Genomic DNA, 22,987 nt, shown 5'->3' on the forward strand with positions numbered 1-22,987 from the left:
ACTGAGAAAATCATGGTTGCTCAAGAGATAAGGGAAACTACTGGAGATGTTTTGGAGAACATTCATATTACCAGGGAGGAGGTATTTGCAGCCTTACAGTGCATTAAGGTGGATAAATCCCCTGGACCTGACCGAATACATCCTCGGACTTTGTGGGACACTAGAAAAGAAAATGCAGGGCCCTCATGGAGATTTTTTCTTCATCATTAGCCACTGGTGAAGTTCCTGAACACCGAAAGGTGGCTAATATCGTTCCATTGTTTAAGAGGGGTAGCAAGGACAAGCCAGGGAACTATAGGCCATTCAGCCTGACATCAGTAGTGGGGAAGTTACTGGAGGGAATTCAGAGGGACAGGACCTACCAGCATTTGGATAGACAGAGTCTGATTAGGAGTCAGCATGGCTTTGTGCATGCTTAGAGTTTTTTTTGAAGAGGTAACATGGCCTCACTGGTTGATGTGGATGTTTTCTATTTGGACTTTAGCAAGGCCTTTGACAAGGTCCAGCATGGTGGGCTGGTCTGGAATGTTAGGTCCCATGGAATCCAGGGAGAGCTAGTTAGGTGAATTCAAAATTGGCTCAGAGGTAGGAAGTAGATGGCGGTGGTTGAAGGTTGCTTCTCTGAATGGAGGCTGGTGACTAGTGGTGTGCTGCAGGGGTCAGTGTTGGGACCCTTGTTATTCATTATTGATACAAATGATTTGGATGTGAATGCACAAGGCTTGATCAGTAAGTTTGTGGATGACACAAAATTAGGAGGTGTTGTTGATAGTGAAGAAGGTTATTGTAGATTACAGGGGGATTTTGATCAGTTAGGAAAGTGGGCTGAAGTGGCAAATGGATTTCAATACAGATATGAGATGACGCATTTTGGAAAGTTAAATCAGCGTAGGACTTATACTATGAATGGTAGGGCATTAGGGAGTGTAATGGAACAAAAGGTCCCAGGAGTACAAGTGCACAGTTCGTTGAAAGTGGTGTCACAGGTAGACAGCGTGGTGAAAAAGGCACTTAGCATGCTGGCCTTCATTGGTCAGGGCATTGAGTATAGGAGTTGGGACATTATGTTGCAGTTGTACAAGTCATTGGTGAGGCCGCATTTGGAGTACTGTGTACAGTTTTGGTCACCCTGTTATGGGAAAGACTTGGTTAAACTGGGAAGAGTGCAGAAAAGATTTATGAGAATGCTGCCAGGACGAGAGGGCCTGAGTTATAGGGAAAGTTGGCCAGGTTAGGTCTTTATTCCTTGGAGTGCTGGAAAATGAGGGAAGATCTTATAGAGGTTTACAAAATCATAAGGTGCACAGATAAGGTGGATGGTAGCAGTCTTTTCCCGAGAGTAGTGGAGTCCCAAACTAGGGGACATAGATTTAGGGTGAGAGGGGAAAGATTTAAAAGGGACCTGAGGGACAACTTTTTCATGCAGAGGGTGGTGGGTATATGGAATGAGCTGCCAGAGCAAGTGACTGAGGCAGGTACAAATGTATCATTTAAGAAGCACTTGGATAGGTACACGCAAGGGCAGGGCTTAATGGGATATGGGCCAAATGCAGGAAATTGGGACTAGATGGGTGGGCACCATGATCAGCATGGACTCATTGGGCCGAAGGGCCTGTATCCATGTTGTATTACTTTATGACTCTATTACGAGGAGGCATAGACAGCCCGTATCTTTTTACCAGGGTCGAAATATCTAAAGTGCATGCATTTAAGGTTGGAGGGGGAAAGTTCAAAGGAGATGTGCGGGACAAGTCTTTTTATTACCCGGAGAGTGGTGGGTGCCTGGAATGCACTGCCAGGGGTGATTGTGCAGACAGATACAACAGAGGTGTTTAAGAGGTTCTTAGATAGACACATGAATATGCAGAAAATGAAGGGATATGGACCATGTGCAGGCAGAAGGGATTGGTTGTCATTAGCTTAACTAGTTTTGCACAACATCATGGGGGTGGAGGGGGGAGGACTTGTTCCTCTACTGTACTGTTCTATGTTCTAGTAACAGTATTGGATGCATTAACTTGCAGAGATAGATTAACTGAATAAGCAAAAGTTTGGCAAATGAACTTTAACCAAGCACATCCAATCTGGCTAAGAATACTGGAAGAGTACTTTAGAACTGGTGAAAGACCGGACCGAAAGATTTGGGAACTCAGTTATATAGATCAATAAATTGTCATAGATACATACAAATTATCGCCAAAGGCAGTTAATGGAATGTTGGTCTTTATATCTGGAGCACTAGAGTATGAGATGATGAAAATTACACTGCCGTCCCTGGCCAGGCCACACATGGAGAACCAGCTACACTTACTGAGGATATACTTGCACTGAGGGGAGTGCAGCATGGATTTACCATACTGATAATGTGACTCCAAAGTTAAATTACAGGAGAAACTACTGGAGCTAGGGTTGCATTTCCTGAAATTTAGATGATTTAGGATCAAATTGATTGATCTTTTCAAAAAAAATTAAGGGGAACTAATAGGGTCAATAGAACAAAACTATTTCCATTGAATGGAATATAGAGGATGAGAAAACAATCTTAAAATTAGAGTTAGGCTTTTCAGGACTGAAGTTAGGAAACACTTCTACATACAGGGGAATGTTTCAGGTTCAAGATCTTTCATCAATTCAATCATCAATCTAAAATGCTCTCTCTAAAGGTGCTACCCGGAACACTAGAACATTACAAAATAGCAGGAGTCGGCCACTTGGCCCCTCAAGTCTACCTACCATTCACTGTGATCGTGGCTGATCTATGTTCGACTCAACTCCTCTTCTGTGCCAGTTCCCCAGAACCCTCGATCTTTCTATCTATTTATATTTACCTCTCTCTGCCTTGAAATACATCTAAAGATCTCATCTCCACCTTTGTGGCAGAGAACACAGATTCACCACTCTGTAACTCAGTTCACCAGCATGCATCTCAGTTTTAAATAACTGGAATCATTGAAATGGACAGCAGAGAAGCTGGCCCTCTTGGCCCACCTCGTCCATGCCAACCATGATGCCCTCTAACCTAATTCCATTTACCTGCAATTGGTCCGTATCCCTCACACCTTTCCTATCCAAGTACCTGTCCAAATGCCCTTTAAACATTGTAATTGTATGCACCTTTATTGGCTTCCCTGGCAGCTCATTCCAGATATCTATGACCTCTGTATGGAAAAACTTTTCCATTAGATCTCCTTTACATTTCTCCCCCTCACCTTTAACTTGTGCCCTCTAGTTCCAGACCCTGCTACCTTAAGGAAAAGATTCTATCTATCTATGCTCCTCTAATTTTTTTTCTTTTCAATCTTTTTATTAATTTTCAAATTAGTACAAATTAATATATATAACATTAACAATTATATATATGGTGCAAAGAGATCAGGATAACAATCATAACAGTTAATATATATAATCACAAGGAGTAAATAAAAAAGTAATCTAGACCTCCCGCTCTCTTATTAAGTGAACATAATACAAAAGGAAAATTGAAAAGATTTAATATGAGAAAAGAATGCCCAAATCAAAAACATTAATTAATAAACCAAAAGAAACCAAAAACTTCAAAATAAAACTGGACTGATATTTCTTCAATTAAAAAAAACATTATGTCGTTAACTCCGCTCCTCTGTATTCAAAGGTTATTGAAAGGGATCTGAAAAAGGTCAGCTTATATCATATGGAAATATTGAATAAATGGACTCCAAACTTCCTCAAATTTAAGCGAAGGATCAACAGTACCACTCCTAATTTTTTCTAAGTTTAAACATGCTATAGTTTGAGAGAACCACTGAAAAGTGGTAGGAGGTATTGGATCCTTCCATTTGAACAAAATGGATCGCTTGGCCATCAATGTAACATATGCCCCTCTAATTTTTATAAACCTCTATAAGGTCACCCCTCAGCCTCCTACTTTCCAGTAAGAATAAACCCAGCTCATCTTGCAACTGTGTCCCTTCACCAGATATTCTCCCACGAGGGAAAACACAATATCTATCCTGTTTAGCCCCCTTAGAATCGCATATGTTTGAATAAAGTCACCTCTTATTCTTCTAACCTCCAAGGAATACACCTAAGTTGTCTAGCCTCTCTGTCGTGCTGCCCGACTTGCTGAGCACTTAGCGCATTTTCTGTTTATATTTCACATTTCCAGCATCTGCACTATTTTGCTTTTGGGTAGATATTACACTGACTGGCAAATAATACTTCATTTACTGGCCAATCAGGTGTAGTATTTGAAAATCTCCAGGTTCTCTGGGACCAGCCTATATCTGAAGAGGACTGGAAGACTGTGGTCAATATTTTCTCAATCTCTACTCTTACTTCCCACAGTTATCTTGCAGTGGGTGGCATCTCCTTTAAATTACCACCAGTCTTTCTAGTACCTCTCATTTATCTAGTATTGATCACCTTCAGCATCTGGGTGCTGTTGTGGAAAATATTCCACTCTGCAACAGTGATGTCCTTTAATAACAACTTCCACATTTCCCCAACTCACAAATAGGATATGCTCCTACCCATGTAATTCTGGATGCCACTCAACTATCAAAACTAAACTCTGTGGAGAGAACTCACCTCTTCTGATTACGTGTGGGCTTGGACCAGTTGCAACTGGCCCTGCAGCAGCAGTGAGCTGACCAAGTCCTGTGCCAGTTGGTTGTGATGGACTTTGTATAACACTAGCACCATTCCTCGAAGATGGCAAGGTGGTTGCAGGGTCTTTGGGCTTTGAAAGGCTGAAAGATGTGAGAAGTCTTCATAAGATTGGGTCAGGAACTAAATAGATTTCACAAAGAGCACACTTCATCCAGACAGTTGTACAGTTTACATCTCCAGATACCAATCAAGATGGTAGAGACATAGTGGACCCCACAAATGTTTGGGCCAAAAATTATGTTGGTATTTTGTGAGGGTGGGGAAAAAAGATCAAAACAAGTTAGCATCAGAAACAGTCCTGAGATTACTCATTAGATTATGTGCCACTTAACAAATGACATCCTCTCTGCAAGGTAGTGATTCCCTCAAATCCTTTCCTACTTATCACCAACATGCAGTAACACATATTCTACCTCTACAACAAGCCCTGCCATACAAGTTCCTTGCTACAATACATGGGGCAACATTGAGTGAAACCAGAAGAAAAAGATTAGAATCAGAGTCCATACTGACCATTAAGCACCCATTTAACCCAATTCCAACATTAATAGCTCTGACCTTATTTTGAACTCCTGCTATTGCTAGAGCACTCTCTCTTTGACATCCATATCCTTCAGCATATTTAGTAACACTGGTAAAGCCACTCCCTGTAAATCTGCACCAAGAACTTGAACAGGGTATAGCATGCAGAGCTCAGTGGGAACAGCAGGCAAACCAAGCCACGTACAACTCCAAAATATGGTGGGCTTGCAGAATGAAACATGAGGGCTTGGCTTGGACTCTTCAGGAACACACATCACACCAAATGCACATGCATTAAGCCATGGGAGATTTGATTCAGCTGTTAGCAGGGAGATTTACAGCTTTAAAACAGGATAGTTTAGATGAGGAATCAATCATGTGGCTACTATAACTACATTGCTGACAATTTCACATTCAGATGACTTCTTTTAACTGTTTAAAAAGTTCCTATAGATTTCCTGCATGCAACACAAAAAAAAAAGGTAAATTCCTGTAACTGCATGAACTAGGTCTCCAGTAACCAGCAATTCGTTAGAAAACACGTCCTTATGCTGGAACACGAGGACTTTAAACTGAAACACTACCTCAACAATTCTGTTGCTCAACTCTGGTTTGAGTGTGGGGTAATTGTGCATCAGCCAAATATTTGTAAGTGCAACACAAATAAAAACTTCTGAAATGCTGACACAAATGCTTTTAAAGGCACAGGTCCTGAACCTGCTATGGGCACACACTGAACAATCGGTGCAAGGGGATCAGGAAATGGCAGTAGGTCTTTGTGTGCCAGACTCTGCCTCAAAGAAATAGCCTCAACAATTCCATTTGGGAATGCTGTAGCTGCTCCCAGAGTTTAACATTTCCTTAGTCTAAGGATTAGTAGGTGTTGGCATCTGCTGGGCTCAATGCATCCTCCCATAATATAATGGCAGTTAGACACTATTAAGGCAAGAGGTCACATTGAGGCTTACAGAAATGCCCCAGACTGAGCTCATGTTTAAGGCACTCCACTGATAAGAGTTCTGGCTGAAATGAAATTAGTCCTTGAGAAAGGAGTCAATTTCATATGTGCCTAGAAATTCTGATCAGACCTAACAGGTATACTCACCTGGGTTGTCTGGTACTGCTTTTTTCTCCCTATCCTAAAACAGATGCCCACATGCCAATACTGGTGTAAGTGCCAACCATGTTGGTCTTCAATTGGTCAGGTAGTTGGGTCAGCAGCAGCGATACAATGGTGAAGTGGCATTTTTTAGGGGATGGTACCTATAATATTGTGGCTTATTGATAAATAACAACAAACTCCAGGTTCTTATTCTTTGCCCAACAATTTCTCAACTTAGTGTCCTCTCCCAGTGGACTGAGACCAAGCAAAGCCGATACTGATCGTGGTTTTTAACCAGAGAGCAATTCTTTTCTGCTTCAACTCTATTACATCACTGTCATGTACAACAGATTAGTTGCAACAACTCTACAAAATAATTTCCTATATAAACTAGCCATTACCTACATAATTCTTTGGATTGATCATTAACTTCAGAACCCTTGATTAGATTTCAGATAACCAGCATCATAAAGAACCTGATCAGAATGTATTACAGGATGGTTACTTTGGGATCTTCAATCATGTTCACTTCACACTATTCATGACTCTTGCAAATAACAAGAATTCACAAGGAGAGACCCAAGAATTTCTTTCTAAGAATACTGCTTCTGATGTTACCAAATAATCTCAATGAATGGAGCAGAATTTAGTGATGAACATAAATATTTGACTCTATTTAAAAAATGAGCCTACAAATTCTAAACTGTTTATTTTTTTGTTACCACATAACTGAAAACCAATTTTACCCAGACAATAATGGTCAACCCCAAGTTGATCTCATTATTCCACCCCTCTGCTGGCCTTGATCTGTTAAGGCAACCCCTCCCGAGCTACTTACCACGTCCCAACTATCTGTTCACAACTGCCAGCCTTCTCTGCTCACTCAACCTGAGACCTAGGTAGCACATCTTCCAATGTACAAATGTGTATTCCATGTTCAGTAGCAAGACTTGACACGGCTGAAATCTGCAGCAATGGGCCCATTCAGGGATGCCAGAGTTTCTAATATCGGATGTTGCCTCAGAGATCAGTTCTCTGCAATGGAGGGTGGAGTGCTCATGTGTACAGGAAGACTGGGAGAACATGTCTCTAAAATGCTCTGTACAATTTAACTACAGGGTTCCCTTAAATGGGGTTTCCAAAGACAACTTAGTAACAGGATAGGCAATTTGCTTCACATACCCAAAATTCACGACAGCAGGTGGGTAGGAAGAAAGGATGGAGAAAAGATGTGGGGATAGCTTTACTTCTCAGCCTTGAGGTAAGAGGATAAATCTGGCTAGCTGCAGGAAGTGCTGCAAAGGCATTTACCTCAGGGATTCAGAACATCTTATTTTTTTTTAAATACATTTTGGGATCTCGGCACTGCTGACACAGCCAGCATTTACTGCCCACCCCTTATTGTCCTTGAGAAGGTGGTGGTGAGCCACCTTCTTGAACCACTGCAGTCTTTCTGGTGTTGTGCTCCTACAATGCTGTTGGGAAGGAGTTCCTGGATTTAGACCCAGCAATGGTGAAGGTATGGTGATACATTTGGGAGATACTGACATGGAAAGTCCTAAATACTTGCAGTGAACGGCAGCTACGTGTGCAAGAAGTGTCTCCTGCTGCAGCAACTTGATCTGGAGCAGCGGCTGCAGCCACTGTGATACTTTTGAGGGCTGAGTAGGCAGAGGGGCCATGGGTGACCACCTGACACACCCAGGGATGCAGGAAGGTAGTGCAGTCACTGAATGGCTATGGACCATCCCAAAAGGTCCTGCTCCATATCAATACTAACAACATGGGTAGAAAGAGAGCTGCAGTCCCTGCAGGCATACTTTAGGGAGCTGGGCACAAGGATAAAAAGGAGGACTTCAAAAATTGTAATCTTAGGGGATGGGAACCTCAAAGCAAAGTCAGGAAGGAGAGTGAGAGAAAGAAAGCAGGAAGGGAAAATTATGAAAGTAGGTACTGAAATAAATAGATGTTAAAATCAAAGTCTAGCAGCAAAGGGGGTTGAATGACAGAAAAAGGTTAAAATGATAACATTGAAGTCAGTTTACCTTAATGATCACAGCAGTAGAATGTTGGGATCTAAATGCCATTACAGAAACATAGATGGAGGATGACCAAAGCTGGGCACTAAATATTCCAGGGTTGGAACATTTAGGAAGGACAGGCAAAAATTAAAGCACTATTAATAAGGAAGATCAGTGCAGTGGTGAGAAAGGATTGTGGCTTGACAAATTATGATATAGAACTGGAATCGATTTGGGTTGGACTAAGAAATAGCAAATGGCAGAAAACATCAATAGGTGCAATTTATAGGTGGCCAAACAATAGTTGTTATATTGGGAGCATCATTAATATTTATTTATTTCACTCTCAGCACAATACAGGCCCTTCGGCCCACAATGTTGTGCCGACCTTTAAACCTCGCCTAAGACTATCTAACCCCTTCATCCCACAAATTCCTCCGTATGCTTATTTAGTAATCTCTTGAATCTGACCAATGTACCTGCCTCCACCACCACTCCAGGCAGCGCATTCCATGTCCCAACCACTCTCTGGGTAAAAAATCTCCCTCTGACATCTCCCTTGAACTTCCCACCCATTACTTTAAAGCCATGCCCTCTTGTATTGATCATTAGTGCCCTGGGAAAGAGGCGCTGGCTGTCCACACTATCCATTCCTTCTAATATTTTGTATACCTCTATCATGTCTCCTCTCATCCTCCTTCTCTCCAAAGAGTAAAGCCCTAGCTCCCTTAGTCTCTCCTCATAATGCAGTCTCTAAACCAGGCAGCATCCTGGTAAATCTCCTCTGCACCCTTTCCAATGCTTCCACATCCTTCCTATAATGAGGCGACCAGAATTGAGCACCGTACTCCAAGTGTGGTCTAACCAGAGTTTTGTAGAGCTGCATCATTACTTCGCGTATCTTAAACTTGATCCCACGACTTATGCTAACATCCCATAAGTTTTATTAACTACCCTATCCACCTGTGAGGCAACTTTCAGGGATCTGTGGATATGAACCCCCAGATCCCTCTGCTCCTCCACACTATCCAGAATCCTGCCATTAACTTTGTACTCCGCCTTGGAGTTTGTCCTTCCATAGTGTACCACCTCACACTTCTCCGGATTGAACTCCATCTGCCACTTCTCAGCCCAGCTCTGCATCCTATCAATATCCCTCTGCAACCTTCGACAGTCCTCCACACTATCCACAACACCACCAACCTTTGTGTTGTCTGCAAACTTGCCAACCCACCTTTCTACCCCCTCATCCAAGTCACTAATAAAAATCACGAAAAGCAGAGGTCCCAGAACCGATCCTTGTGGGACACCACTAGTCACAGCCCTCCAATCTGAATGCACTCGCTCCACCACAACCCTCTGCTTTCTACAGGCAAGCCATTTCTGAATCCACACGGCCAAGCCTCCCTGGATCCCATGCCCTCTGACCTTCTGAAGAAGCCTACCATGTGGAAACTCGTCAAATGCCTTACGAAAAGCCACGTAGACCACATCTACTGCACTACCCTCATCAATCTGCCTGGTCACCTCCTCAAAGAACGCCAGCAGGCTTGTGAGACATGATCTGCCCTTCACGAATCCAGGCTGGCCCTGATCAGACCATGATTCTCCAAATGCCCATAGATCCTATCTCTAAGAATCCTTTCCAACAGCTTGCCCACCACAGATGTAAGGCTCACTGGTCTGTAATTCCCTGGACTATCCCTACTACCTTTTTTGAATAAGGGGACAATATTTGCCACCCTCCAATCCTTCGGTACCATTCCCGTGGACAACGAGGAATCAAAGATCCTAGCTAATGGTTCAGCAATCTCCTCCCTCGCCTCGCGGAATATTCTGTCAGGGCCCAGGGACTTATCTGTCCTAATATTTTCTAACAGCTCCAAAACATCCTCCCTCTTGATATCTACATGCTCTGGAACATTAACCTTATCAACACTGTCCTCAGCATCATCAAGGCCCCTCTCCTTGGTGAATACTGAAGAGAAGTATTCATTGAGAACCTCACCCACTTCCACAGCTTCCAGACACATTTTCCCACCTTTGTCTCTAATCGGTCCTACCTTTACTCTCATCATCCTTCTGCTCTTCACATAAGTGAAAAAAGCCTTAGGATTTTCCTTAACCCTACTCGCCAAGGCCTTTTCATGTCCCCTTCTTGCTCTCCTCCGCCCCTTCTTAAGTTTCTTCCCTGCTACCCTATATTCCTCAAGAGACCCATCTGATCCTTGCTTCCTAAACCTTATGGTATGCTGCCTTCTTCGTCCTAACTAGTTGTTCCACCTCTCGTCACCCATGGTCCCTTCACCCTGCCATTCCTTCTCTGGCTCACCAGGACAAATTTATCCCTAACATCCTGCAAGAGATCCCTGAACAACGACCACGTCTCCATAGTACATTTCCCTTCAAAAATGTCATTCCAATTCAGGAAATTAGAGGTGTGTGTCACAGTTTTATGCAGTAATCATGTGAGACTTTAACCTACATATACACTAGACGATCAAATTTACCACGATGAGGAAGAAGAATTCATGGAGCATGCTTTTCTAGATCAATATATTGAGTAACAACTGGGGAAAGGGTACTTTGGATCACATTTTATGCAATGAGAAGGGGTTGTTTGACAAGCTCTGGGAGATCCTGACCATAATAGAATTTTACATTTGGCTTGAAAGTGATGTCATTCAATGTGAAACTATGAAGGTATGACAGGAGAGCTTACTGTGGCTGATAGGGAGCATACATTGAGAGGTGTGACAGTAGACACCAATGGTTAGCATCTAAAAGAAAAAAATCCACAAGCTGCAAGAAAAATATACTTTAAGGCACAAAAACCCAAAACGAAAAGGCAGTCGTCTGTGGATGAGTTGAGAAATTAAAGATGGAATGAAATCAAGAAGCTTATAAAGCTGCCAGAAGCAGCAGTGGGCCTGAGGATTGGGAGCATGTTAGAACTCAGCAAAGGTGGATCAAGAATTTTTTTTAATAAAGGAAGGGAAGATGGAACGAAAATAGACTGGTGAGATGCATAAAAACAAGAGCATAATGCAAGATCTTTTATAGGCAAGTTAAAAGAAATAGAACTGGCAAAGGCAAATGTGGGTCCCTCACAGAGAGTGAGGGGAAAATTTATAACGGGGAATAAGGAAATAGCAGAGAAATTAAACAATTACTTGGCGTATAATGAAAGACACATAAAACTTGGTGGATATTTAAGACAATTAAGGGTCCACTGAGAATGTGGAACTGAAAGAAATAAATATTGTAAATAAGCAGTACAAGAGAACTTGGTGCGTTTGAAGGCTGATAATTCCCATGGATTTGATAATCTACTTCCCAGATTATTGTAAAATGTGGTTCTAGATATTGTGGAAACCCTAGTTATCTTCCAAGATTCTATAAATTCTGGAATTGTTCCGTGGATTGCAGGGTTGCATATGTGATGCCATGATTTAATAAAGAGGGAAACAGAAAACAGGAAACTACCAACCTGTTCAGTTAACAACAGTGATAGGGAAAATGTTGGAATCGAAAACAAAGACTGCAATAACAGAATACTTTAAAAGAAATTTTAGGGTTGTGCAATGGTAATATGGTTTTGTTCAGGTAAGTCATGTTTGGTTAATGCACTGGAGTTCTTTGAGGATGTGACTAGTAGAATAAGGAGGAATCCATGGATGTGATACTTCTGAATTTTCAGAGTTTTGATAAGACCCCTCACACAGGAGGTTGGTCATCAAGGAGGATTGGAGGTAATGCACTGACATGGATTGAGAATTGTTATTAAACAGATGTGACTGAACAGATGGCTCTCAGGTTGGCAGCCTGTGAATAGTAGGGTGCCGTTAGGATTGGTGTTTGGGCCTCAATCATTCTCTGTATCAGCAATTTGGCTGAGGAGATGAAATGTCATATTTCCAAGTTTGTTGTCAACACTAAAGAAGACAGGATGTAAATACAGAGGATATAGAAGCTACAGGGGAACATGGACAAGCTAAGTCAGTGGGTGAGAATATGCCAAATCCTGTTGCACAATGTGGAAAAAATGTGCAAAGCTGAATATTTGTTAAATGGTGAGAGATTGGGTAGCATTGATGGTCAAAGGGACCAGGGTGTGCTTACACACAAGTCACTGAAGGCCAACATGCAGATGCAGCAAGTTATGGGAAGGTATGTTGGCCATTATTACAAAAGGGTTTCATTACAGGAGTAAGGAACTGAAATTGTATAATGTCTTGATGAGACATTGAGTACTGTTCATAGCTTTGGTCTCCTTACCTCAGAAAGGAAGTACCTGCCATAGAGGAAATAATTCAACACACTGATTTCAGGAATGACAGGTTTGTTGTACGAGGAGATTGCACAGATTGGACTGTCCATGCAATCTCATATTGACATGGAATTGAAATTCATAGAATGAAACAGCATGGTAACAGGACCATTGGCCCAAATTGTCCATGCCAAGATGCCTATCTATGCTAATCCCATTTGCCTGCATTTGGCCCATATTCCTCTAAACATGTCCTATCCAAGTACCTGTCCAAATGTCTTTTGAATGTTGTAATTGTATCCACCTCTACCACTTCCTCTGGCAGCTTCTTCCATATACCCACCATCCTCTGTGTGAAAAACCTGCCCTTCAAGCCCCTTTAATCCTTTCCCCTCATCATAAGCCTATGCCCTCTAGTTTATGACTCCCTTACCCTGGGAAAAAGATTGTGACCATCTACTTTATCAATGCCCCTCAATTTTATGAACCCATCATTTAAGTAACCCATCAGCCTCCAACACTCCAGGGTATTCTTTATAGAGTTCAAAAGGAGAGGGAATCAAAACAGAGCTTATAAAATTCTTAAAGGGCCTGACAGGCTGGATGGAGGGAGGATATTTGCCGTCTAGTACAAAGAGCACAGAATGAAAATAAGATGCTGTCCATTTAGGATTGAGATGAAGACTGCTATTTCTGGCAGCTTTATAAACTTCTTGATTTCGTACTATCTTTAATTTTTCAAGTCATCCTCAGATTTCCTTTTGGGTTTTTGTGCCCTAAAGAAATAAATTTTTCTTGCAACTTGTGCATTCTTTTAGATGTTAAGCATTGGTGTCAACTGTCACACCTTTCTATGTATTCTCCCTATCAGCCACAGCCAACTCTCCTGTCATACCTTCATAGTTTCGCATTGAATAATATCACTTCCAAGCCACATGTAAAATCCTATTTTGGTCAGGATTTCCCAGAGCTCATCAATCAACCACTTCTCATTGCACAGAATGAGATCCAAAATACCTTTTTCCCCAGTTGGTTACTCAGCATATTGATCTAGAAAAGTATCTTGTATATATTCAATGAATTCATCTTCCTCCTTATTACAGTAAGTTTGATTGCCTAGTGTACATGTAGGTTAAAGTCTATCTTAACTCAGAGGGTGGTGAACCATTGGGATTCTCTGCCATGGCCGGCTATGGAAGCTCAGTGGTTCTGTTCATTCAAAGCAGTGAACTGATAGATTTCGGGGCATTAAGGGAATCAAGGGATATGTGGATGAAGTAGGAAAATGACCTTGAGGTGGAAGATCAGCCATGATATTGATGAATGATGGAGCAGACTCAGAAGGCCACATGCTCTTTTTTCTTATGTTATTTCCAGATTGGGATGATGTAGGACTTGAGGGGAACCTGCAGGTAGTACTGCTCCCATGTGCTTGCTGCCTTTGTTCTACTGTGCAGGAGAGGTGGTGGGTTTATGAGGTGCTGTTGGAGTACCCTGGCCGAGTAACTGCATTTTATAGATGGTGCACACACTGCAGCCACTGTGCACCAGTGGTGGACGTTAAGGGTGGTGAACGCGGTGCCAATCAGGTTGGCATCTTTGCCATGGATAGTGTCGAGCTTCTTGAGTGCTGTTGGAGCTGCATTCACCCAGGCAAGTGGGCAATGTTCTATCACACTTGTGCCTTGTAGATGACAAAAAGACCTTGGGGTGCCAAGGAATGCCAAGCCACTACAGTTGAACATCCAAACTCTGACCTGCTCTTGTAGATGTGGTATTTATATGAATGGTCCAACTGAGTTTCTGGTTAATGGTGACCCCAGGATATCGATGGTGGACGACTCAGTGATGGTAACATCATTGAATGATGGTTATTCTCTCTCTGGTGAGAGATAGTAATTGTCTGGCATTTTCTGTGGCATGAACGTCACATGTTGTCTAGACCTTGCTGCATGCTGGCAGCGGCTGCTTCATTTGGTAAGTTGCCGCCAATGGAATTCAACAATCCATCATTAACAAACGCCCTCACTTCTGACCCTATGACAAAGGTCAATAATGAGGCAGCCATTGAGAGTTGAGCCCAACTCACTGCTCTGCGGAACTCCTGCAGTGAAGTTCCAGGACTGGGATGATTACATGCCTTCTTACAATTTCAGATGCCAGGGGTCTCCTAGGCCTGAGATACCTGACTGTCAGTGTTTAAAAATAGAATGAGCATTGAAATAAAGGCAGTAACCTCATTATCACATAAAACTTCCCACTGATGGCCTGAATATCTTCCACTGCTAGTCAGTTAGTTACAGTCACTGTTGTTTTTTGCGGTTTAACCCCTGAAAGGTTCCAATCCAAGTTAAGATTTAGTGCTTATCTGCAAACAAAAATTTAATAAACTGCAGTCCAGGTAAAGTCCAAAATGGTTTACACTGGATTCTACGTCACAAGTTAATCGTATAATTTTTCAATCTATCTAAACCCCAGACCTTTCATCAGGAATGAGGTTGATTCACCTCATTCCATCTCATATGCTTGCCAGGTGTCAAGTCTAGAATTCAACAATCACTCATAGATCAGATTAAACTTAGAGTAAGCAAAAACCAGAATATTACACTGTCATAAATTTCCAGGTAAAGGTACATTACCAGGTAAACAAAAGCAGAATAGACTTAATAGACAACAAGCCACCTATTGCTATGATTTGAACAAAGTGTACAAAGCAGATGTTGAAGGAATGTAATTAAACTTTATGACGTTAGATGTGACAAACAGATAAAGTAATTTCCTGTTTATCTAAAATTAGGACTTGGGAATTGAAACCAAAGATAGTGAAAGTACATTTAAAACAGATCAGACAAGGAGCAGAGAGAAACAAGAGACTACAGATGTTGGAATCGGGAGCAAAAGATAAACTGATGGAGAAACTCAGTGGGTCAAGCAGCATCTGTGGAGATAAAAGCAATGTGTCGATGTTTTGGGGGTCAAAACCTTACATCGGACTGGGGAGAGAAGAGGAAAGGTGGCCAGTACAGTACACCTGTGTTATGGAGCGGCTGTGTTCCTAGAAAACTGTCCATATCACGACTTTCCATAATGCAAGGCCTTGACAAAAATTTGCAAGATTTGTTTCTTTTGCATTTTGTGTTTATTTAATTTTTCCCTCAAATTTGTAAGAACAAATTTTTATTCTGTATCTTAATTTTTTGGGTAGTCATTTGTGAATTCTGAGAGGGTGAATTTCCATTACCCAGAATGCCATAACACGGGGGTACACTGAACATGTTAGCACTTTTGAAATGTCCTCCTTTTCCCAGGAACATGGCTTCCCTTCTGCTGTAGCTGATGGAGCTCTCATACCCATTTCCTCAATTTCTCCCATATCAGCTCTCAACACCATCTCTCCCCCCACCCCACCGCCCAATACACCTATCAGATAGAGTTCCTATGGTCTTCAACTTTCACCCCACTTGCCTGCACATCTGGCATATCATCCTTCGCCACTTCTGCCAATCACATCTTCCCCCTACCCTCCCCTTCTACTGCCTGCAGTGACCACTCTCTGTGTAACTCCCTGATTCACTCATCTTCCCACCCAACACTCCCTGTGGCCTCCTTTACATTGGCATGATCTAGCACAGAATAGGTGATCATTTGTTGGGCACCTGAGCTCTGTCCCAACAGCCACCTTGAGCTTCTGACTGCATGCCATTTCAACTCCCCATCCCATTCCCACGCCAGCCTGTCTGTCCTTGGCCTTCTCCATTGCCACAGTGAGGCCAAATACAAACTAGAAGAACAACTCATATTCCACCTGGATAATCTACAACTAAATAGTATGAACATCAAATTTTTTCCAGTTTCAGGTACCCACACCTCCTGTGTTCCTTACCATGCCAACCAGGTCTCTGTCCACCTTTTCCATCCCATCCGCACCCCCCCCCCCCCCCCCCCCCACCAAGATGTCTTTGTTCAAATAATAATAAATATTTGAAATAATCCGCTAGATATGATATTGGAGGCAAAAAGACCAGTGCCATTCAAAACAGTGAGGATCTATGGCATGAATGGGAGAGCCTTCTATGCACAGTCTTTTCTGATTAAGGTTAAAGCATTATTGGGTTTTAGCTGCAATTACATGTAGACAGTTCACTCACCAGCTACAACATGCAACATGGATCATTGTCAAGAGCAACAAAGTACATACAAATTGGGTGATCCATGCAATCCTTCAAGGCTATTTTACATGTTCCTTCAGAAATAATGTTTATTCTGTTGTTTCTGCTGTGGGCAAGGATTCATCCTCAATTCTGCCAAAATATCTATATGCCTGACCTTCAATGGGAATCGTCTATTGAAGAGAGTGATTTGAAGGTTCCAGATTTTCCCGTATCTGCAGTACAACTCTTTGCAGGTTGCAGTTTCTTACCTGTTTTCATCAGCTTCCTGAGGGTGAGGCTCTGTCACACTAGCAGCAGGAGGTAGCACAGCGGCTGGGCAAGGGTCAAGGCCCAAGCCTGATTGCTGCTGCTCGCTGATAGGTATAGCCTCGATGGGAGGGGGAGGCGGCTGGACAGTTGGGGATGTGTGCTTCCTAGTCAGAGTGCCAGATCTGCGAGGATTCAACTGAGGCTCAATAACCTTTACACCAAGGCTACAGAGAGAACAGAAAATGAACACAGTCCATGCAAATCACACATAACATACATATGTAACATACACATGTAAACTATAAACAAAGAGCATCACAATCAAGTGCAAAACAGGGGAAGAATGCACAACAAAAGGAAAGCTGGAGCTTACACAGACGCATAAATGCACGAAAGCTTTTAGTCATGACCTCAAGGTACACAAGTTAATCCATGCAGTCCACAGACTAGATGCTTTGATTTGAGCATGACAACTTCAAACATAGCACAAGCATAAGGAGGGAGTGGAGAATTACCAGGGCTTTAAATAAGTTACACTTGCAGACTGTCCTTTCTAACCAGGATGAATTCAATACATCACGAGCTAAGGAAACATGTTATACTGTACATTAAATACTGAAAGGGTTCATTCCCTTGGAAGCATTCTACATGCCCTCTGCACATCATTTCCAAGCACAGTCATTCAAATAGTGGCCTGCTGTCTGCATGTCTAAGGTCTGGCGGACTACTAATTTCAACAACAAATTGTATTTACTATTAGCCACAGAGCAGGGAGACATTTTGTAAAACATTTAAAAATGGGGAAAACTCAAATTTTAATACCTTGATACCTTCCTTATGCTGCAAAGAGGCGAGTTGTTTTTAGTAGGTGAGGAGCACGTAAAGAGAACAATTATTAATTATATGCTTTCAAACAACTTTATTCAATCATGTTGGTGAAATCACTCAAAAATTGATCATAGAACATTCAGTTGAAACAATTCTCCAGTTTCATCTGATGGGAGTCACTAGACTATGCACAGAGTACATGCAGTGGTACCTTAATGAGTAATTTATACAAATAAAACAGTGATGGTGGCCAAAGTCTTCACAAACCTTCTGCAAATTGCAGAGGGCATTTATTTCCATATCAGTACTCAATAGCAGTGCCTACCTTTCTCACAACTCAGTGAAGGCTGTGACACAAAGAAAGCCACTCATCAACATACAGTATCTGCCAATATAGACTGTATTTAGTCCAAGCAGTCATATCACATTGAATAATATTTACAGAAATCAGAACTTCCTGATTTATTGCTTAATTTCCTGTATAAACAACAGAAAAACACTGCATGTAAACAGGCATGTATCTTCTCTATAATTTCAATGCGAATCATTGGTAATGCTTTATCAAAGTGTTTATATACATTGCTGATGGGCAAACACATCCATTGGAGAGTGGTGAAAAATCCTTTTGAAATAACTTATGCCGCTCCTGTAAACAGTATGCAGAGCTAGTAAATTTTTTTTGGCATAAAAATGTACATAAATAACAGCTTCCCTGGTTCTGTTCAATGTCTGTAGGATTCTATCAACTTAGTGTGTTGTGTAGTTGAAACAATCGTATCAAAAAGCAAGTCAAGTTGTTCTGAGAATAAGTATAGCTTTTTTTTAACTGCAGCCCGAGCTGAACAGGGGATGCTACAGTCTGCGGACAGCCACATTTCATTGCCTCAGATGCTGCTATATGTGCATCCTACGTGCATTGAAAGCCCATAAATATGCACCAAATGATGGTCACAATGGTCATCCTTACCCTCGAGGTTAGAGTCCAACCCAATAGAGATTTCAACACAAAGTCCAGTCCAGGACTGACTGCTGCATTAATGAAGATGCTCTTTCAGAACACTAAATCAAGACCTTGTAGTCTGCGGAAGAGAACTGAAGAATGCCATGGCACTATTCGGAGAAAAGCTGGAGATGCCCTTTGTGCATCAAGGTAGCTTTATTAATTTGATTTTTATACAAAGTTACACAAATTGGCTGCTGTATTAAAATTACTGGTGCTTCAAATAAAAACATTATAAAGCCATTACATATTTCTACATAAACTCTTGCTCTTTCACATGAACATACCTGTCTTTTTTCGATAGATCTTCAACAGCTGCCACACTGACAGGCCTCTTTCTCTCCAGTGTGCTACTGTCAGAGTCACTACCAAACACAGGCACATTATTAAGGTGATTGGAAGGAGTCATTGGTGTAAACATGCCTGACACATTGAAATCCAACTCTGTTACAAACAAGAACAAAATAATGATTATTATTTTCCTAGGAATTTAGCACAAAGACTTCCATGCAAAGCAATGCAATCACCAATGCAATTGTGTCAGAATAAATTAATGTGATAGCAAAGATACAAACTGTGAATAGCTAAGCAGCAAAATGGAGTGCCACAAGTTACATTACTGATAACTCCAATGCCAAGCTGTACTTACCATCTGGGAAGAACCAGTCAGCATGCTGAATAATTGGCTCAATGATCGTAACCATATGGACAGAGGTCGCTGCAGCTAGGTCTGCAAGCATCCTTAAAGGTAAGAAAATGTACAATTTAACAGATGTTCTTAATCATATAATTTATTCACGATGCCTACCCAAAACTGGAAATTGCCACAAATCTGACAGTCAGAATCTTTTCCCCATGGTAGAAATGTCAAATACCAGAGCACAAGCTCTTAAGGTTAGAGGAGGGGGAGTTTAAAGGCGATGTGAGAGGCAAGTTTCTTTTACACAGAGTGGTAGGTTCCTGGAATAGGTTACCAGGGATAGTAGTGGAAGCAGGCAGTTTGGAGGAGTTTAAGAGGCTTTTAGATTGACACATGAATATGAAGGGAATGGAGGGATATGGATGATATACAGGAGGAGGACATTTAGTATAAATTGGCATCAAGAAAGCCACAACATCATGGGACGAATGGCTTGTCCAGTGCTGTACTGTTCTACGTTCTATTTCCACAACAAATTTTAAGAAATGTGAAATTCTGTTGGGGGTGCAAACCAGAAATTCAGAAATATACATACACTGAGTGGGATTTGCAGTTTTCTCAAAATATTATATTTACTTTTTCTGCAGATTCAAAACTTAAGCATTAAAACTTCAACCAGCTTCAACAAATTGCATCTTAATGAAGGAGTTGCACTATCAATATTGAGTTGTGCCAATGCAGCATTGCCAATTTAAGCAAAGTAAATTAAAAGAAAAGAAGCCAGAAGGGTTGCTGAATGTCTGCCATGCCTGACCTCAGGTGTGCAAATTTCCAATCTATGCCCACACAAGTACTGTGTTTAGAAACCTACTCGCATTTCTGATACAATATAACAGCAGGAAGGTCCTTACCCAGTGGGTATCAGGTCTGTACAGATTACTTGAAGGCACTGATCATACTGTTTTTTCCTTAAGTGATAAAAGATACAGCAGATATTCCCCTGATAAGATGGTCAAGACAAAATGCAGCTAAGCACATAGACTCAAAAATTCACAGGTCAGACCCCCGACTTGTGTTATGCAAGTTAATCTCAGTTGAAGTGGGAAGAACAATCCTAAATTTCAACTTCATTCTCTTTAAGACTTTTAATAAAGAGTTCAATCTAGCTACTTTTCAGTGCTTTTTGATGGTCATGTATGTGTCCAGATGAGATCAAGATCTGATCTGGCCACATCCAAACCCTCTCTAGGCTCACACATCAAGAATGGTCTTTTGGGCAAATCAGCAATCTATGCCCATGGAAAGAATCGTTGTAGGGTCCTGGACCTCAAACATTAACTGTCCCTCTTTCCACAGATGCTGCCTGACCTGAGTGTTTCCAGCATTCTCTGTTATTATTTCAGGAACAAAGTGAGCTTGATCAACATAGCCATGGATGTCTGTAATCTTGTTTCTCAGGATTCCACAAGTTTCATTCTAAAGTCTTCTAAGGAAACTGGTTTTATTTTTGGCTACATTAGCACAACAAATTCAGTTAGCACCCTACTATAAAAGCAGCAACACACTTACCCTTCATTCTTAGCCCACAACAGGTTAGGTCCCAGCACAATTGCAATGTTGCTGGGAGTCATTTTGTTCATCTCACTATATTGTGCAAGTTTTGAGAGAAATTTTATAAGATACCTGTTCAAAGATAACAACTTCAGTTACAATTCTGGAAACATTTTGCAGTGAATGTTAAAATTTGCAAACTTAAGCACTCTCTTCAACTCATTTATATCACAACATTTTTTTTACGTTTTGCAAAGGAGGGTCCTGACTCCTCTTTCATTTCCTTACATTTACTGATCATCACTATAATAACCAGGTTGGGTCTCCTAAAGATGACAGTGTTCAACCAGCAGCTGCTATAGAACCCAATGGAGAGCCCTCATCTCCCAAACCAAACCTTGCTCCAAGATGGGCAGTTTCCAGAGGGAATCCCCTACTGCCTCAACCTGCACAATAGGGTGCGCAGAGCATCTCATGCACTTTATCCATGCGAGGCCCTTCCCAGAACTGCACAGAATATGCAGGCAATTCACACACAGAGGATACACTATCAACAGGATAACCTCAAGCACAGTACAATGTCCTCAATCAAGCCATCCAGGTACTTCACGAGAGACTCAAACAGAAGGAATAATTAACCAGCTCTTTCTCTGGATGAGTATAACTGATCAACTTTTGCAGTGTAACTGAAGTTCAAGCTATTTATTTTACTGGACAATTGAATCTGGGATTGATGCCCAGACCCTCCTGTGGCGATCACTTTACCCTTATTTCAACAGGAATTGCACTGTACAACTAACCTCAATTTCAATGGAAATAACAGAGTCGCTGAGTCAAACAGCATCGAAATAGGCCCTTTGGCCTGAGTCCACGCCAAATATCACCATCCATCGACACTAATCCTAGTTTATTCTCCTCACATTCCCATTAACTCCCTCCAGATTCTCCAACTCACCAAGACACCAGAGGCAATTTACAGTGAACATTAAACTATAAACGTGATGAGGGCAAGTTCCTTCGCCACTTCTTCAATTCAGTTTAAGTGAAGCTGATTGTTAAATATGTGGCATAATGGAGAGTGGTAGTCATTTCTCTTCCCAAGAAGACCCTTGTGAACATATCTAGTTTGCACAATAATATAGTTTTTATACCCACAAGCTGCCACAGTGGGACTTAAGAGAAAAAGAGGTGAAAATACACACCTTTATATTAGTGCCCTCCAATTTCACAACCCCAGTTTCAGAGCACCTTCAAGCCAAAGTAGTACTGCTGAACATTTTGTAATGAGGAGACCCACCATCCCTAGGTTACCAAGCCACTCTGTTACCATTTGACTTTTATCCCTGCTATTTATGAGATCTGACCTCAGAATTATACTATTGAGGGAAACAGTATCGTGAAGAATTATGCCCAGAAATTCAATCCAAAGACAAAATCCATTTTTCCAGAAATGAAATTATCACTGCAGACATTCAAAAGGACATTCCCTGGCTCAAAGTGTGATTCTGGTGTCAGACACACACACACAGGATGATGAAATGTCCCCATGCAATGTACCTATTCCTGTGGGGAAACTTGGACTAAGCTGTCTCAAGATTGACCATCGTCAGTGACAACTCAGCCAACACACAGCAGGCTGGATTGGGTCCCTTATAAACTGAGTTACTTATTTTCCTTTCACCCTCTGATCACTCCCCCACCACCACCACCACCCATCCTCATCCTCAACCTCCAAGCCCCTCCATCGAGGATCTTTGGGCACTCTTGAAGCCCCCTTCAAGAGTCCCCAAGGTCCCTGATCTCCAGTCACCAAGTCCCTCCACTCACCCTCACTGACCCTAGGCACTAATCTTTTCAGACACCACCCCACCCTCCAACCACACAACAGACCCCTGATCAGACTAGGCTTCCAGCCCTGACCACACCACAGTCATTGCAGTTTCCTGACCTCCTTTGCTCCTAAACCCAGGCACAAACCAATCCAG

At 41.8% G+C, this 22,987-nt stretch overlaps 1 protein-coding gene across 5 annotated transcripts in view; it reads right to left on the reverse strand.

Annotated features, from left to right (window-relative positions):
- Nucleotides 1–22,987, reverse strand: part of arhgap17a (Rho GTPase activating protein 17a) — a 126,796-nt gene that overhangs the window by 11,256 nt on the left and 92,553 nt on the right. For 4 of the 5 annotated variants that reach the window (XM_052022365.1, XM_052022366.1, XM_052022367.1 and 1 more), the window contains exons 14-18: nt 21,021–21,134; nt 19,461–19,552; nt 19,099–19,255; nt 16,983–17,207; nt 4,567–4,727 (exon numbers count right to left, since the gene is read on the reverse strand). In XM_052022365.1, coding sequence (XP_051878325.1) covers nt 4,567–4,727; nt 16,983–17,207; nt 19,099–19,255; nt 19,461–19,552; nt 21,021–21,134 — 749 coding nt within the window. The remainder of the gene's footprint in view (nt 1–4,566; nt 4,728–16,982; nt 17,208–19,098; nt 19,256–19,460; nt 19,553–21,020; nt 21,135–22,987) is intronic. The other variant, XM_052022369.1, reaches the window with a different exon arrangement.

This window comes from Pristis pectinata, chromosome 8 (genome assembly GCF_009764475.1).
Source record: "Pristis pectinata isolate sPriPec2 chromosome 8, sPriPec2.1.pri, whole genome shotgun sequence".
In the NCBI taxonomy this organism is placed as follows: Eukaryota; Metazoa; Chordata; class Chondrichthyes; order Rhinopristiformes; family Pristidae; genus Pristis; species Pristis pectinata.